A 15,330-nucleotide genomic window follows, 5' to 3' on the forward strand; every position below is an offset into this window, starting at 1 on the left:
CTCTCGCCATCCCTCCGCCCCCGGGCCGCGTCTCCCGTCTCTCTCCTCCGTTTCCTCCGTCGCTCCCCGTCCCCTCCCCTCCCTCTTCGCGCGAATGCCAGCAGCGCCGGCAGGTTCGGGAATCGCGTCCCCAGCAGCGGAAGAAAAGAACACGGATCCGACGAGCAGCGGCCCGCGGTGCGGTATCTATGTCATTTTTTTTTATTATCACGATCATTTATTACAACGCAGGTCGGAAACGACGAGGGTCGTGCGCGGCCGTGCCGGCGGCTCGTAAAATACGGGCTTTAGACAGTTTATTCGCCGTGCAGCAATCATATAAATAAATAAATATATATATATATATATATATATATATATATATTATAATAATAATAATAATAACCATGAAAATGCCCTGCGTTGCGGCGCGGCGCGTTTCCCGTTACGTGGACAGGATGGAAATGCCCTTGTCGGGATCCGATGGCTGCTCCGCGGCCGCAGGACCGGCCTCGGTCCACCTGCGTCTCCTGCATCGGCGGACGGGCAGGGTGCGAGGGATGGGGTGCGCAGAGACCCCCCCCCGTCCGTCGGGAATGCTAGTAAAAATTCGACCAGATCGTGCTCAGAGTGGAGACCTGAGGGTTTTTTTACTCTGATCTGATTGGTCAGTGCCGCTCCAGCGTCTTTACTGGGAGGCTGTGTGTAAACTGGCATGAGTGTCACTTGTCACCGGTCATTGATCATCTAGGCTCGGGGTCACCGGCAGGACAGTCGGACGCTCTGGATTATTGTTTCCGGTTTGTTGTTAGTGAGGAAATGTCTCTGCATGCAGAGTAATGAACATGACACGCAAATGAACCCACGCTGATATGGAGCTGATCTCACATATGGACACCAGTGGAGCAGATGGGCTCTGTATGGTTCTAGATGCACACACACACACACACACACACTCACACTCACGACGACATGCTGTCAGACCAGTAAACACCAGCCATTACCAGTTAATGCTTTCTATTCGGTAGATTATTGCTGCTGTTGGGGTGGGAGTGGCCTAGTGGGTAACACACTCACCTATGAACCAGAAGACCCAGGTTCAGACCCCGCCTACCGCCATCGCGTCCCCGAGCAAGACACTTAACCCTGATTGTCTCCGGGGGGGACTGTCCCTTTAAGTCGCTCAGCCAGTCATCTTCTACAATGTGGGAGGGGCTTCACAGACAGAACATTCCAGGAAGACGTCACGCCGGCCTGTTATTCCTGCTGGCGGATCCAGAGCGGAGGGACCGAGGGGAGGCGTGGGTCGGGAATTAGGATTATGAGCCGACGTGAAGGCCAGTGATAATCTGATCAGTGCGAGAGGGAGGGAGCGTTCACGCCGTGGCTGCTGAAACCATGACAACCAGCACTTTCCTCACATCCACCTCTGAGTGCGAGATGGATGGGGGCCAGGACCAAGTCGAGAACGCAGAAAACCACATTCTTATGGTTCAGCCACTGAGATATTAACTGGCAAGAAATCGGAGGAAATCCGCCAAAAATCCGTGTCTCAGATTAAATAATTTTCATGCTTATTAATTGGTCAGCGACTGGGGGCGTGGCCACTCTGGAAGAGACCACACCCACCACGGAAAGAAAGTTTTAAATCCAGGATAAAAGTGACCACTCACAAGCACTTTATATCGATCACAAGGGGTGTAAATCACAGGGTTCCACACGGTAGCGTGGTTCTGTTCGCCGCCGATTTGACATTTTCACATAATCGAATATCATTTAATGCTGAATGCTGTTGACTCAGCATTTAATGCTAAGGTGCTTCTGGGTTCAATTCTCGCCTTGAATGCACTGGGTCAGTGGTGGCCTAGCTGGAAAGGAAACTAATCTGTAATCGGAAGGTTGCCGGTTTGAATCCCGAACCGGCCAATGTGTCCACTTGATGAAGGCACCGTCCCCACACACTGCTCTCCGGGCGCCTGTCATGGCTGCCCACTGCTTACCAAGGGCGATGGTTAAATACAGAGGACACATTTCGTTGTCACCATGTGCTGTGTTTCACGATGAAAATCACTTCTACCTTCATGCTATTATAATGGTGTGTCGTCACCAGGGTTCCAACTAGACCGCGTGGGACAATTTATATTATTGGCTTGTTGCGTGTCTGATGTCTTCTGGTCTGGTTAAACAGAACATGGCGGACACAAGATGCATAATTTAAGGTCATCTTGAAAGTGTTTCGTGCACCGACTTGTGGCCGTGGCATTGGTTGATTGATTGGCATTGGTCGATTGATTGATGAGTCGGGAAAGTTCCAGGCCACAAGGTGTGTTGTTCAAATTCAAATTTCAAAATCAAATTCAAATTTTATTTGTCACATACACAGTCATACACACATTTTGCAAAATGTATGTTTTTAAACATACATTCTATGTAACGAGTAGGGTGAAGTCCTCTATCACACTCGCCAGTGTGAAGCAAGTGGGTGGTTTGGTTACTTAATTGTCAGCATCCTGCTGTGTGTGTGTGTGTGTGTGTGTGTGTGGCCGCGAGAACACGTGCGTCTCATTACGTCTTTCTGCCCTCACAGCAACAATCACCCAGCTGAGCTCCCTGAGCATCTCCGCTCCCACTAAACCCCTCTCACACGTCGCCGCGTGTGTGTGCTTGTGTGCGTTCGCATGTACGTGTGTACTTGATGATTTGAATGTGTGTCTGTGTGTGTGTGTGTTGTCATGACTCAGCGTGTAGCACCGCACTCGTCTAAAGCATTCAGGCCCGAGCTGACGGTTTGGTTTTATCAAAGTGAGTTTGACCCGCAGGCCCAGATAACACTGTGTGTGTGTGTGTGTGTGTGTGTGTGTGAGGCTGCATGCACATCTGGTCCGAATGCGCTTTACAGGTTCAGAGTCTCACGCGCTGATCAAAGGTTGGATCTGAGTGAGTGTGTGTGTGCGTGTGTGTGCGCGTGTGTGTGTGTCGGGTGCTGGAGGTGTCTGCGAAGGAGAAACCGGAGTCGAGAGTTGAAGGCCTGTCCCCTCGGCAGGAGGAGCGGGAGGAGGTGTAGGTGAGGTAGGACTCCCATTCGCTGTTTACTCATCCCCGCTTATCTTCCCGCGGAACCTGCAAGCCCAGATATAAGTCTGAAGGTGTGGACCGCGGAACCCTGGTTCCGGAGAAGATCTCCCGCTGCGGACGGACGCTGGGGAGGTTTGTGAGGCTTTTCTTCCCCGGAATAGCGGCAGCTGGTCTGTAAGGAACGGGTGAGAAACCCCGACACCATCTGCCCGTCACGTGCAGAGCGCTGTTCGGAGGAACCAAAAGTGCTGAGTTCCCCGCTTCAGAGTGTTCCTACGCTCTGTTTCTACTTCTGTTCTGCACTCTGTCCTCATTCTGTTCTTGCTACTCGGTGGAGGAACCTGGTGAAAAACCATCCAGGTCTCCTCCTCCCAGTTAATGCTCGTTCGGTGTACCAGTTTACCGCTCTCGATCCGGACCACTGATGCAGGAAACGTGCCGTAGACCTGGAGATCACCTGCTGCATCAGCCAAAACGCATGAGCAAAGTCACATGACGCGTAGTAGGGGCGGGGCTTCTGCAGTTCTTTCATCTACGCTAACATTAATGGGAAAGTGAAGTGATTGTGAAACACTGCAGCACAGCACACTGTGACACGGTGAAATGTGTCCTCTGCATTTAACCCATCACCCTTGGTGAGCAGTGGGCAGCCATGACAGGCGCCCGGGGAGCAGTGTGTGGGGACGGTGCTTTGCTCAGTGGCACCTCAGTGGCACCTTGGCGGATCGGGATTCGAACCGGCAACCTTCTGATTACGGGGCCGCTTCCTTAACCGCTAGTGTTTCCTAGAAATGAAGGTTTGTAGCTTACGCCTAAAGATTTTTGAACATCCAGTGGAAGAGTCTAGATGAAGGCTTTCCTAGCGCCTTGAGAGATGTTGGAACCAGCGGAGCAGTGCTGGAGGCTTGGAGAGGTCGAGGTTCTGCTCCTGGCAGTGGAAGGAGGTTGAGGCAGGCAGGAAGGAGAGAGTTGGGCAGGAAGTCGATCTTTTGCCACACTGTTGTGCAGCTCCCTGCGTTGCGGACTGCACAGGGTGTTCAGCCATGTTACAAAGCTGGGAAATTGGAGGAATAAAATACCCAGCAGGGATCGCACCGAAAGGTGCTTTCAAATGTGTTACTATGTAACTATTGTAGATTATTGTAAATGTTTGTATTATTTGTATTATTTCAATTAACTAACAACATATTTGAGGAATTTCCATTATCCAGGTAACAGAGCGAGTTCTAATCTCTAATTCTCTCATTTCCAAATGGAGTTATTTTGTTTTAGGGAGTTTCACAGCATCACTATGGGTTATCATTAATAACAATTTAATATTGCAATTAATAACAATGTAATATCGCACTGTTCACTAGCAGTTTACAGAACGTATCCCCTTGTAAGAGGTATAATAGTAATGGGTTTAAAATGAATGCATATTTTATGTTGCAAACAGACATGCATTTTTTTAATGGATCTAGGGATCTAAAAACGAGTTGTCTTAAACCTCTAAACCATGTGGTGTTTTCACAGCAGTGCACTTATTATGACGAATTAGCTTTGAATGGACGTAACGTAATGCAGGATTTACAGTGCAGAGTGCAGGCCGGGGTCCGGGTGACTGTAACTGGAATATCGAGCGTCCGGAGTCCCCCTGTCATTCATCGGCGGTTCTGGTGCGCATGAGTACGCCGCTAACGGTCAGACCGCACTGGGCGCTCCAGGACAGAGACGGATATTGGTTCTCCGCCCGGCGGTCAGACAGGGACCGGGTCATACAGAGCTGAGCCGCTCCGCTGTGGAACGCTCCAGAACACCGCGGTGTACTCCACTGGTCCCGGCCCACCAACTTAACCTCCTGTCTGACTGGCGTCGAGGGTTCCGGTCAGCCGCTGTAGTGCGTGTGTGCGTAATGAACTGATGAGCGTGCAGGAAGCTGCCGATTGGACGCTGGGTGTCTCCAGAAAGCTGCACTGGGGAACTGGAACTCTCGCGGGAGGAAGGAAGTGGGAAAGCAGGAACGAGGTAGACAGGAGAGGAGGAGAAGTGAGAGATGAGAGGTGGAGGAGGAGGGGATCTGAGTTTCTGCATCTTCTGAACCCAGCGGTGTGGAGCCCTGCTAGAATGTGGAATTTAACACACACACTCTCACACACACACACACACACACACACACACACACACACACACACACACAGACAGTTAGTTTGTTTTGCGGTGTGTGTCTGAGAGATGAAATGAAGACATGAAGCAGGGCTACTGATACAAGAGAGCGAGAATCAGGACAGGAGGCTGGTTTGTGTGTGGGAGGGAGGGAGGGAGGGGTGGAAGTACAGATGTGTGATTGGTTGGACGGAGGGGTGGAGCGAAGGAGGGAGAGGAAATGGGAAACAGTCGTCTACTTTCCCCACAGCTGGAGTGACATGGCAACATTACACAGTGGTGATTTAACGTCAAGGCTGTCCCCCGTTAAACACACACACACACACACACACACACACACACACACACCGTCAGATATGAACCAGCGAATTAATACCAGTGGGAGGAAAGGAGGTTTTGCTTGTCACTGATTTAACTTATCGAAACGTATTTATTGGTGATCATATGCTTTTTTTTGTTAATTTTGTTTGTATTTATCTTGGTAATGAAACGATAGAATATATTTTCTTTTATGTTAAATTATGATCTTTCACAGTAATCTGAAGATTGTGAAGACTTGTCAACTTCCTTTTTCACAGTTTAATATATTGTACTACAGTGACTTTTGTTTGCAACTACTCTGATAAAAATGAAACTTAATTTAAAGCAGAAATGGAAAAAAAAAAAGTTGCAGTATCAGACCAGTATCAGAGTTCACGAGTACCCATGATGCCTTGCGTTGGATTTCAGGATTATGAGTCAGATTATGAGTCTTGGTGGAACATCCGCCTAAAACCAGGAGCATTTGTGAAAGTGGGATTTTTTTTTGGTGTAAATGGGAGACTTTTTGAGGGTCTGATATCTCTGATAAAGCTCGAAGCTCCGCCCAGTCCCAATGATTTGATAATATTACAGATAATTTTCCAGTGATGAAGATTTTCAAACTGGGTCCAAAACCTTATGTTCTGAATTTCATATACAGTTAGGACCTCCTTGGAGCTGAACCCCAAGTGTTCAGGTCAATAAGAAACCTGTAGACACACACACACACACACACACACACACACACACACACACACACACACACAATGTAGTATGTTCTTCTAAAACAGAATAAATACTAAAAGAACACAACCAGTTCTGATCATTTCGAATAGAACACCACTGTAGCTTGAAATTATGCAGAATTGTGCCTCGTTCATTCTCTTCATTTTTAGTTCATTTTTAGTTTTACTTTCGATGTTGGATATTTTAAGAATGTTGCGCTGAGCTGTGTCACGATGAAAGACACACAGAGGGGACAGAGTGAAGGAGAGAAGGGACGGTGAGTCAGTGCTGCAGGAGGAGACGTGTCCTAAACAAAGACGGGCTCTCTCTCTCTCTCACTCTCTCTCTCTCTCTCGCTCAGGTTCAGCCCTGGTCCCTGCTGGAGCAGCAGAGCGACGTTTATTCTGTAGAGACCCTTCCGTTTTAGAGTAATGACCAGTGACAGAGCCATCAGAAGTAACCGGAATTACATCATCAGTTTGAGTGCAATAATCACTTTATTCTCTCACAGGACCTCCTGCCATATTATTTGATGATTTATGTTATATAGATGCTTTATTATATATATATATATAAATGTGTAAATATTTATTCGCCTTTTTTCTGTGAACAATGTCCAGTTGTGGCTGTTCTGAGGCGGCGACGGCCTCTTTTATCTGGACTTATACCACTTCTGTCTGTCTGCATGCAGGGCAGGAGCATTTCACATGTTGAAGCTTTGAAGTCTGAACTCTGTCCGTCTGCTGCCCTACTGACACCATCTTTCAAACGCACACACACACACACACACACATACGCAGTCGCTGTCCTGGTGCCGGAGTTGGGGATAAATGGCTGACAAACAGATCAGGTACGACTGTGATGTGATTGGCTGACGCGTTCGGGGGGGATTTCAGGTTGCGCTGATTATCGTCGTAATCCACAGTTTACCTGCCAAGTTAATAAACGGAGGCATCGCTGGTTTGATCGGCGTGACGTGTGTGTTTCCCATCGACCTCGCCAAGACCCGCCTACAGAACCAGCAGAATGGCTCCCGACTTTATACCAGCATGTATGCACACACACACACACACACACACACACACACACACACACACACACACACACGTAATGCATGCTAACATTGTAAAATGTGATTTAATTTTTGTGTGTGCAGGTCAGACTGCCTTATCAAGACCATTCGGTCGGAAGGATACTTTGGGATGTATAGAGGTATGTGTATGAGTGTGTGTGTGTGTGTGTGTGTGTGTGTGTCGTCGGTCCATTTACATCATTGATTGTGTCTCTGTGATCAGGAGCCGCAGTGAACCTGACACTGGTCACACCAGAGAAAGCCATCAAACTCGCTGCCAACGACTTCTTCAGATTCCACCTGTCCAAAGATGGGTAGGACACACACACACACACTGATGACACATTACCTGGCTCACACTGATGGACACGTAGTGCCATACTGGCAGGTTAACAACATGCGTGCACACACAACCCCACACGCACGCATACTCACAGTGAATCAGCTTGTTTTCTGTTGTCAAATTCTGGATGAAATTGTAGAATGTGCAAAGCAACACACACACAAACACAAACATAGTGCAGGAGACCCATGTCCATAGAACTGACATGTCATGTCTTCTGGAGTTCACAGTTAAGGTCATTATGTGTGCACGTGCGTGTTATTAATGCAAAGAGAGCTTTGTTTTAGAGATTTCTGTAAGATGATGGGAACTTACCCACAATTCCCCTCTGCAAATGGCCGCTCCAGTAACCTCAAGCACCTGGATCATCTGTCTGTGTTGCTATAGCAACCGAACACAGGGGTGGTGAATTATTGACTTCTGTGGCCTGGATAGCATGTGAATTATTAACACCTCTGCTCTTGCTGTGTGTGTGTGTGTGTGTGTGTGTGTGTGTGATTGTGTTGGTGTGATAAAGCGGCTCTTTTTGTTCTTACGGACCGACTGACCCGAGCTGACGTGAGAACAGACACTAATCACCTGTCTCTCTCTCTCTCTCTCTCTCGCCCTGTCTGTCTGTCTCTCAGCCAGAAGTTAACTCTGTTGAAGGAGATGTTGGCTGGCTGTGGGGCAGGAACCTGCCAGGTCTGTATCTTCCTCACACACGCACACACACGCACACACACACACTTCTACTGTTGCACAACTTACCCAGATGAACAGAGTTTGTTTTCAGGTGTTATTGCTTCATTCAGTTTATCTGTGTGTGTGTTTAGGCCAACCTGTAGTCACATTTCAGAGTGCAGCGCAGTTATATCAGTAATAAATGAAGACGTTCTGCTGGTCTCCAGCCCCAGCAGCTCCAGGGGCAGGGAGGTGTGTGAGCGCTGAAACCGTCGATGTGTTGGCGTCCATTTTGGCTCTGATTCTTACGTCACCAGAGGTGTGAAGCCGTGCACCAATCAGGTTCCAGGAAGCGGAAGGTTTGCATGATGGGATTACAGGTGGCACGGGCAGGATTACGGCTGGTCTCTGTGATCAGTGGAGCTTTAATGGTAATCCTGTCAACCGCAGACCAGATTCCAGTGATGAAGAACAGAACTGTCTCAAGTCAGGAACGCAACCAGAATGTCTGTTCGTCTGTGTTTGAATTAGAAACCGTTTCCCATCACGTTCTTCGAGATGGAGCTTCCAGGTTCCTCCCTCCTGTTCCTCTGTTTATTCAGGATGATGGATGTTGCAGTTGGAAGGTGTCTTTTCGCTTGTAATAACTGAGCCACCCTGGCACCCATAGTGCACTGCATGTGTGCATGCTCTGAAAATAGCCGCTTTGGAAGGTGACGAGTAGCAGGGTCGACTCCGCCACTGCGTCCCAGCGTTCATCAGAGCGGAGCGGATCCCACCTGTGACATGTCCGTCATTCGGACGTCCATTATTAGGGCCCGTCCTGGCAGGGCAGCCTGGAGGGAGAACAATGAGCCACTGGAACAGTATGAAATCGATGCAGCGATTTCCCGAACAGCGGTCAGGGTGAAGGGTGCGAATGACCTTCAGAGGGTGGGGGCGCTGGGCCGTCCCGTGCGTCGACACCGGCGCGAAAGCAGACGCCTGGCGGGCTGTTCTCAGACGGACGTGTTGAATGTTGCAGCAGGACGCTGCCTGGCTCACGAACGCTACGCTGTGGGAATCGCGGAGCTTTAAGGTGGCCATGACGTTTATTTTATATTTTATAAAATAATATTAAAAAATGGACGTGCCTAAACAGAGGTTCTGACATGGAATGCCTGTGTGTGTGTGTTCATACTACACAGTAAGAAAATAAAATGTAATCGTTAAAACTCACGCTCAGCTCGCATAGTGAGAGAGTATGTCTCCTCTCTTTTCTGGCAGGTCATAGTGACGACACCCATGGAGATGCTGAAGATCCAGCTGCAGGACGCAGGCCGAATTGGTGAGACAGATGAGAGGGAGGTGGGCATTGGGCGTGAGGGCGGAAGTGCTGCCCTCTGGTGGTCAGAACGAAAACTAGAGATTGGCATTTATTTTCATAACAGACTTGAGTAAAATTATTATTCTTTTATCAGTCAGATGCAGGTTCTATAGTTTGGAAGTAACAGATTAAGCAACAATTTAATTCAGCCAGCCCCCATCAATTTTGCACAACCGTGCAATATGGTCACCGCAACCTTTCTTCAAATTTACATTTACAGCGTTTATCAGACTTCCTTATCCAGAGTGACTTACAATCAGTAGTTACAGGGACAGTCCCCCCCTGGAGACACTCAGGGTTAAGTGTCCTGCTCCGGGACACGATGGCAGTAAGTGGGGTTTGAACCTGGGTCTTCTGGTTCATAGGCGAGTGTGTTACCCGCTAGGCTACTTCCAGCCCAAATTTGACCAATGAGCATCATCTCTTACCAAACACAGCAGACAGCAGCTTCTTTTCATGTAATTACTACAAAAATCCGTTAGTAGTTTTGCTTTCTCATCCTGGTGGTTAGATTAACACTTGATGTTTGTGCTGCTGGTTCGGCGTCGCTGTGGCGACGGTGGTGATGCTGTTGCTGTGCTGTGGTCCCTCAGCGGCACAGAGGAAGCTGATGCCGGAGACGGTGACCCCTGGGGGCCCGGTGGAGGTGAAGTCACCCACGGCCATACAGCTGACGCGGGAGCTGCTGCGTGACAAGGGCATCGCTGGACTTTATAAGGGTCTAGGAGCCACATTGCTCAGGTGCATACTGGCTCACACACACACACACACACATCTATACAGAACGCAGCATGCATATGCGCACTACAGAGCACTGCATGCACGCACGCAGTGTTGTGCAGTTTGCCGCAAGATGCTGACTCTGCTAAAAATCCTCCCTCTGTTCTCCCTCCCCCAGGGACGTGCCGTTCTCCGTAATCTACTTCCCCTTGTTCGCCAACCTCAACAACCTGGGCAGGCGTGGCGCAGATGGCCCCGCCCCGTTCTACGTGTCCTTCCTGTCGGGCTGCGTCGCGGGCAGCACCGCCGCCGTCGCCGTGAACCCTGTGGACGGTGAGAGGGGCGGGGGGCGCTATACGATGCATGTGAAGATCTCCCAGAGATCTGCCGTTGGTGGAGTGAGGTGTCCCTGTAAAATTCTGTTTCTAAGTAGCCCAGCGTAAATCGTTTGTGCTCTGCAGACCTTCACGGCACGTTTTTGACGTAAAAAGCGCATGTGTAAGAGTGATAAATCTGCCCGTTGTGCCCGAAACAGTGATCAAGACGAGGTTACAGTCTCTGACACGCGGCAGCCAGGAGGACACGTACAGCGGCGTCACCGACTGCATCAGGTGGGTCCTGCTTTTGCCGCTTCACACATTAACTTCCTCTCAAGTTCAGATTTGGGGCACCGTCCCCACACACTGCTCCCCGGGCGCCTGTCATGGCTGGGGTGTGTTCAATATTGTGAGATAATGTCAGCATCTGTCCCTCTGGTACAGTTGTCCCTGGGTCTGGATCCCTGAGTGAAGATGTGTCCAACCATTCGGCTGGTTTACACTTGGTCACTTCCAGTGTTTAGGGCTGAATGGTCATGTGACCAAGATCATGTGACCTCATAATGTGATTGGCTGACTTAGCAGTTCCAATACCAGATTTCACCGTATTTTACCCCGTTTTGCTGTCATGAGGAGAATTCGACACCTACCTTCCTCCTGACTCTGAGGTTACTTCATTAAGAGGGACAATCCACTGATCCCTGGTATAGTAACTTTGACCTCTGCCCTTGTGTGGCCACAATCTGCTGTGTTGGACTGTCCTGCTTAAATCACAGGTGACAAAATACAAAACAGCTTTTATATTTTCTTATACCACAAAATTTCCTGACATCTATGTGCCTAATGAAGAAAAGGGCTGGATGAATTTCATCTGGATGTGAAACAGGAAGTGGCTGAGTTTATGTGTGTGTGTGTGTGTGTGTATAGGCTGACCACTCTGTTTCCTGTCTATTACACAGTAAGATCCTGAAGAACGAAGGTCCCGCCGCCTTCCTGAAGGGGGCGTACTGCCGTGCCCTGGTCATCGCCCCTCTCTTCGGCATCGCTCAGGTCGTCTACTTCCTGGGCGTGGGGGAGTTCATCCTCAGCTTCCTGCCCAAGCGGGAAAACTAGCTGACCGGCACACTGCCTTTCCTCCATTACCCATCCTGCATTGCCCTGGAAGGTTTAGGTCAGTGTAGGGCTGTGACATGAAGACGGCCATTTCTTCCATTAAGTTTCCTTTCTTCATTAGTTTTTTCGTGTGCAAAGAGTTGGACTCTCTTTGGCGGCCATGTTGCTTTATTCAAACCCAGGGGTCACGTGACCTGTGCTGACAGTAGCGATACTGTCTCTCACCGAAGGAAAATTATGTTGGGAAGAAGCAATATTATTGTCTCTCTCTCTCTCTCTCTCTCTCTCACACACACACACACACACACACACACAAACCCTCGCAGCTCATGTAATTCATAACAGCCCTTCTGAAATTACAAGGGTCTGGAAACCAATATCCCCGAGTAGGAATTCTCAGACCGAGGCTCTCAGGTGATGATAATGATGACGATGATGATGAACTGAAATGTGAGGACAGCGAGAGAAAGAGGGAGCCCTAATCTTCCCGCCAAGCCCTCCATCCAGGCCCGCGAATAATAAAGCGGTGGGTTCAATTTCCTGTTTTCTCCCCGCAGGCCCACTCTCCTGCATTTTTCTCATTTCATCCTCCCCCCTGTAAAAAAAAGGTGATCATTAACGGCTTAATGGGGTGCGGAGGACGTCGGAATGAAGAAATGCAGGATGCTGGGCCTGCAGAAGCAGCGCTGAAGACCGCGACCCTTAAAACATCTCAATCTGATCGGAACCTGAAAGGATCAGGGGTCGGCAATGCATTCCAAGAAAAAAAAAAAAAAAAGGATATTTGTGATGTTATGGTGTATATTTTTTAAATGTAGTATTTTTAAAATGGGACCACCTGCGGAAGAGAATTCAGAGAGGCAAGGATCCATTCTGCTCTCATTCCAGAAAGCTCCTCTCTCAGAACCAGAGCGTCTAAGTGTCTCGGATGCCAGGCCCCGCTATTTAACCTTAAAAGTCATTTCAAATGTGATTGTACGGTGGGTTGCTTAGCAATGCAAAGAGGATGAATTCGTTTGACGCGTATCACCATGCTGCTGAGTTGATGCCTTTTGTCTTTTTGTTTTTGCTGCTTTTCTTTTGGCTTCAAGTGAAAGTGTTCGACATGGCGTGTGGTGCATCATGGGCGATTGCCATCGTTTTGTTTGTTTTTTTTCATGTGTGGAGATCAAGGTGACTTTGACATGTCATATCCAATCATGGTCCCCCCCTGGCTCATGCTTAAAGCAGGACACCAGTCTGCACTACCCACAATGCACCTCGACTGGGCCTGTTACTGGGTATGTCTCCATGTCGGGGTCCGGATCCTTTGGAGATTTTTGCGAAGCTGCAGCCTCCCAGCCTCGTCAGAATGAACATGTCTAGCCTGCAAGGTAATTACAGGGGCTCAGAATGCATGTTTAAGATCAGGGTTCCACGAGGAACATGCGATCTGAAAGTGTTCTACTTAAAAAGCATTCGCGAGTCCTTCTTGGTCCAGGAAAAAAAACGTTTGCATTTGTCGTCAGCGCTTGACAGGCCTTCCGAAACGGGGCAGCCTTGTCACATCTGGTCTACAAATGCATCCTCCAAATGATTCTGGTCCCCGAATTGGGACAGACCCACTGTCATTAAGATCCTTTCCTTATTTATATATAAATGTATGACTATATCTCTATATTTGTATCCGTTGTTTGGTCAGTTCTGGTCTTGTGTATTTACCTTGACAACATTATATTGTACATGCAGATGATATTAATTATTATTTTTTAATTATTATGATTCTTTTTTGATGGCTCATTTGCACACCTACCTCTCCTCTCCCTATGACCGCGTTGGTGATCTGGGTGTGTCAGTATTCAGACGTGAGCGAGAGATCAACGTTTTAGCCGTTATAACGCGTTACAATATGCAACACATACCGTCTAACAATCGAAGATGCATTAACAATTATGTTTCAACTCAACGAAGGAAGGGCCACGAATTTGGAACGACGTGGTTCATATTCATATTTGAAAAATGCAAACAGAATGCTAATTCGTTCATATTCTGAACGACGACCTCCTCCATTAGTCCCACTTCCCACTCCCACCGCGCTTCAGGACTAACACTGATCAGTAAGTGTGCAGGGACGCGTGCGCTGTAACGCGCCTGTTAATGCGTCAATTCACTGCCAGTACGGAATCACAACGTGTGCCAGCGCAACAGGAATGATGCCCTCAGCTCCGTATGCCGGCATGCCAACACGCTGCATTCAGCTACAGTCATGCGGCCTTCTGCTCCGGCTCCTGCTGACCTTGACCTCTAGAACATTTCCTGAACATTAAATCCCATTACAGAATGAATGTGACGTACTGCCACGTTTTGTTGTGCCCGTTATTCTTTATTCTTTATGGCATTGAAGCATTCCATCTAATAATAACATTTTGATTATTGCGATGAGCGTTTTATCTTGCTTTCTCCGCTTTATCTGTGTACGCGTCTTGTTTTCTCGGCTGTGAACTTGACTTGATATGCAACTGGTGATGTTTTGTTGTGCGTATGTGCGTGCGCGTGAGAGACTTTGTATAGTGTTGAAGTGCTTAATTTCTGTTCATGTGACACATTGTTTGTTATCACTACCCTCTCCAGCCACACTCTCTTATCCCCTTTTTTTGGCAGATGAGAGGGCGATGTTAGCACCAAAAAAAATTTAAATAACAATCATATATGTATATAAGTGAAGCACAAAGAATAAGCAGACACACACTCACTATGTGATGTCACACAATTTGTAGTTAGATAAAACGGGACATATATCACCCACTGGTATACTGCAGATATGAGAATGTATCCTCTTTATGACCAACGTAAGATGTCATTTATTAAAAGTTTAGAGTATGACATGTCTGACATGTCTGAATATCTGTAATATCTACTGTAGAAATACAGTTTAACCAGCTAAACCGATATGCAATAACAAGACGACACACACACACACACACACACACACATACTTGCTTCTGGAGGGACTGTGCAATGAATTAGCTTACATTAAACACACACACACAGACCCTCTGTTTTAGATGTTGTGCACCAGGGAGGTGTGTGAGCGTCACCTGAAACTGTTGTACTACAGCTGTCCTCATCTTGGTTTACCACACAGATTTTGGGTGCTCGCCGGTGAAATATTGCATTCCATGTCACAGAGATTGTTGTTGAATAAAAACGAAACGTTTAAGCCGGTTCTGTGTTCGGCGTCAGTTGTGTACCGCAGAGGACGTCGTTTTGAAGCAACCAGAAGAGGGGACAACTGGAACACTTTATGGCCTTGACTAACCTTGACAGGCTCATAAAAAGAATATTATGAATATTAATCTGTGGATTATTATTACTATCAAGAAACACATTCCGAGTATTATTATCATTTATTATGTGTTGTTTTTTTTGTTTTTTTTAAGAATTGCACGCAAAATACACAATATAAAATGACGTTAGTGCAGTTGCTCTTATAAAATATGTTTGGGAAAAACACAGTAATTTCTTTCATGCG

At 47.8% G+C, this 15,330-nt stretch overlaps 1 protein-coding gene across 3 annotated transcripts; it reads left to right on the forward strand.

Moving 5' to 3' along the window:
* The first annotated feature begins 17 nt into the window (after positions 1-17).
* slc25a22a (solute carrier family 25 member 22a) lies at positions 18-15,023 on the forward strand. 3 transcript variants are annotated; one of them, XM_028958665.1, is made up of 11 exons: positions 18-182; positions 6,917-7,075; positions 7,151-7,276; positions 7,382-7,437; positions 7,521-7,611; positions 8,267-8,324; positions 9,570-9,630; positions 10,263-10,410; positions 10,568-10,722; positions 10,925-11,000; positions 11,666-15,023. In XM_028958665.1, exons 2-11 carry the CDS (start codon positions 7,056-7,058, stop codon positions 11,817-11,819), a joined length of 945 nt encoding a protein of 314 aa, XP_028814498.1. In that variant the 5' UTR covers positions 18-182; positions 6,917-7,055; the 3' UTR covers positions 11,820-15,023. The 3 variants fall into 3 exon arrangements, with proteins under 3 accessions (XP_028814498.1, XP_028814497.1, XP_028814499.1); XM_028958664.1 differs by having other exon boundaries at positions 19-177; XM_028958666.1 differs by lacking the exon at positions 18-182 and adding an exon at positions 2,016-3,186.
* Positions 15,024-15,330: the final 307 nt, after the last annotated feature.

This window comes from Denticeps clupeoides, chromosome 17 (genome assembly GCF_900700375.1).
Source record: "Denticeps clupeoides chromosome 17, fDenClu1.1, whole genome shotgun sequence".
Taxonomy (NCBI): domain Eukaryota; kingdom Metazoa; phylum Chordata; class Actinopteri; order Clupeiformes; family Denticipitidae; genus Denticeps; species Denticeps clupeoides.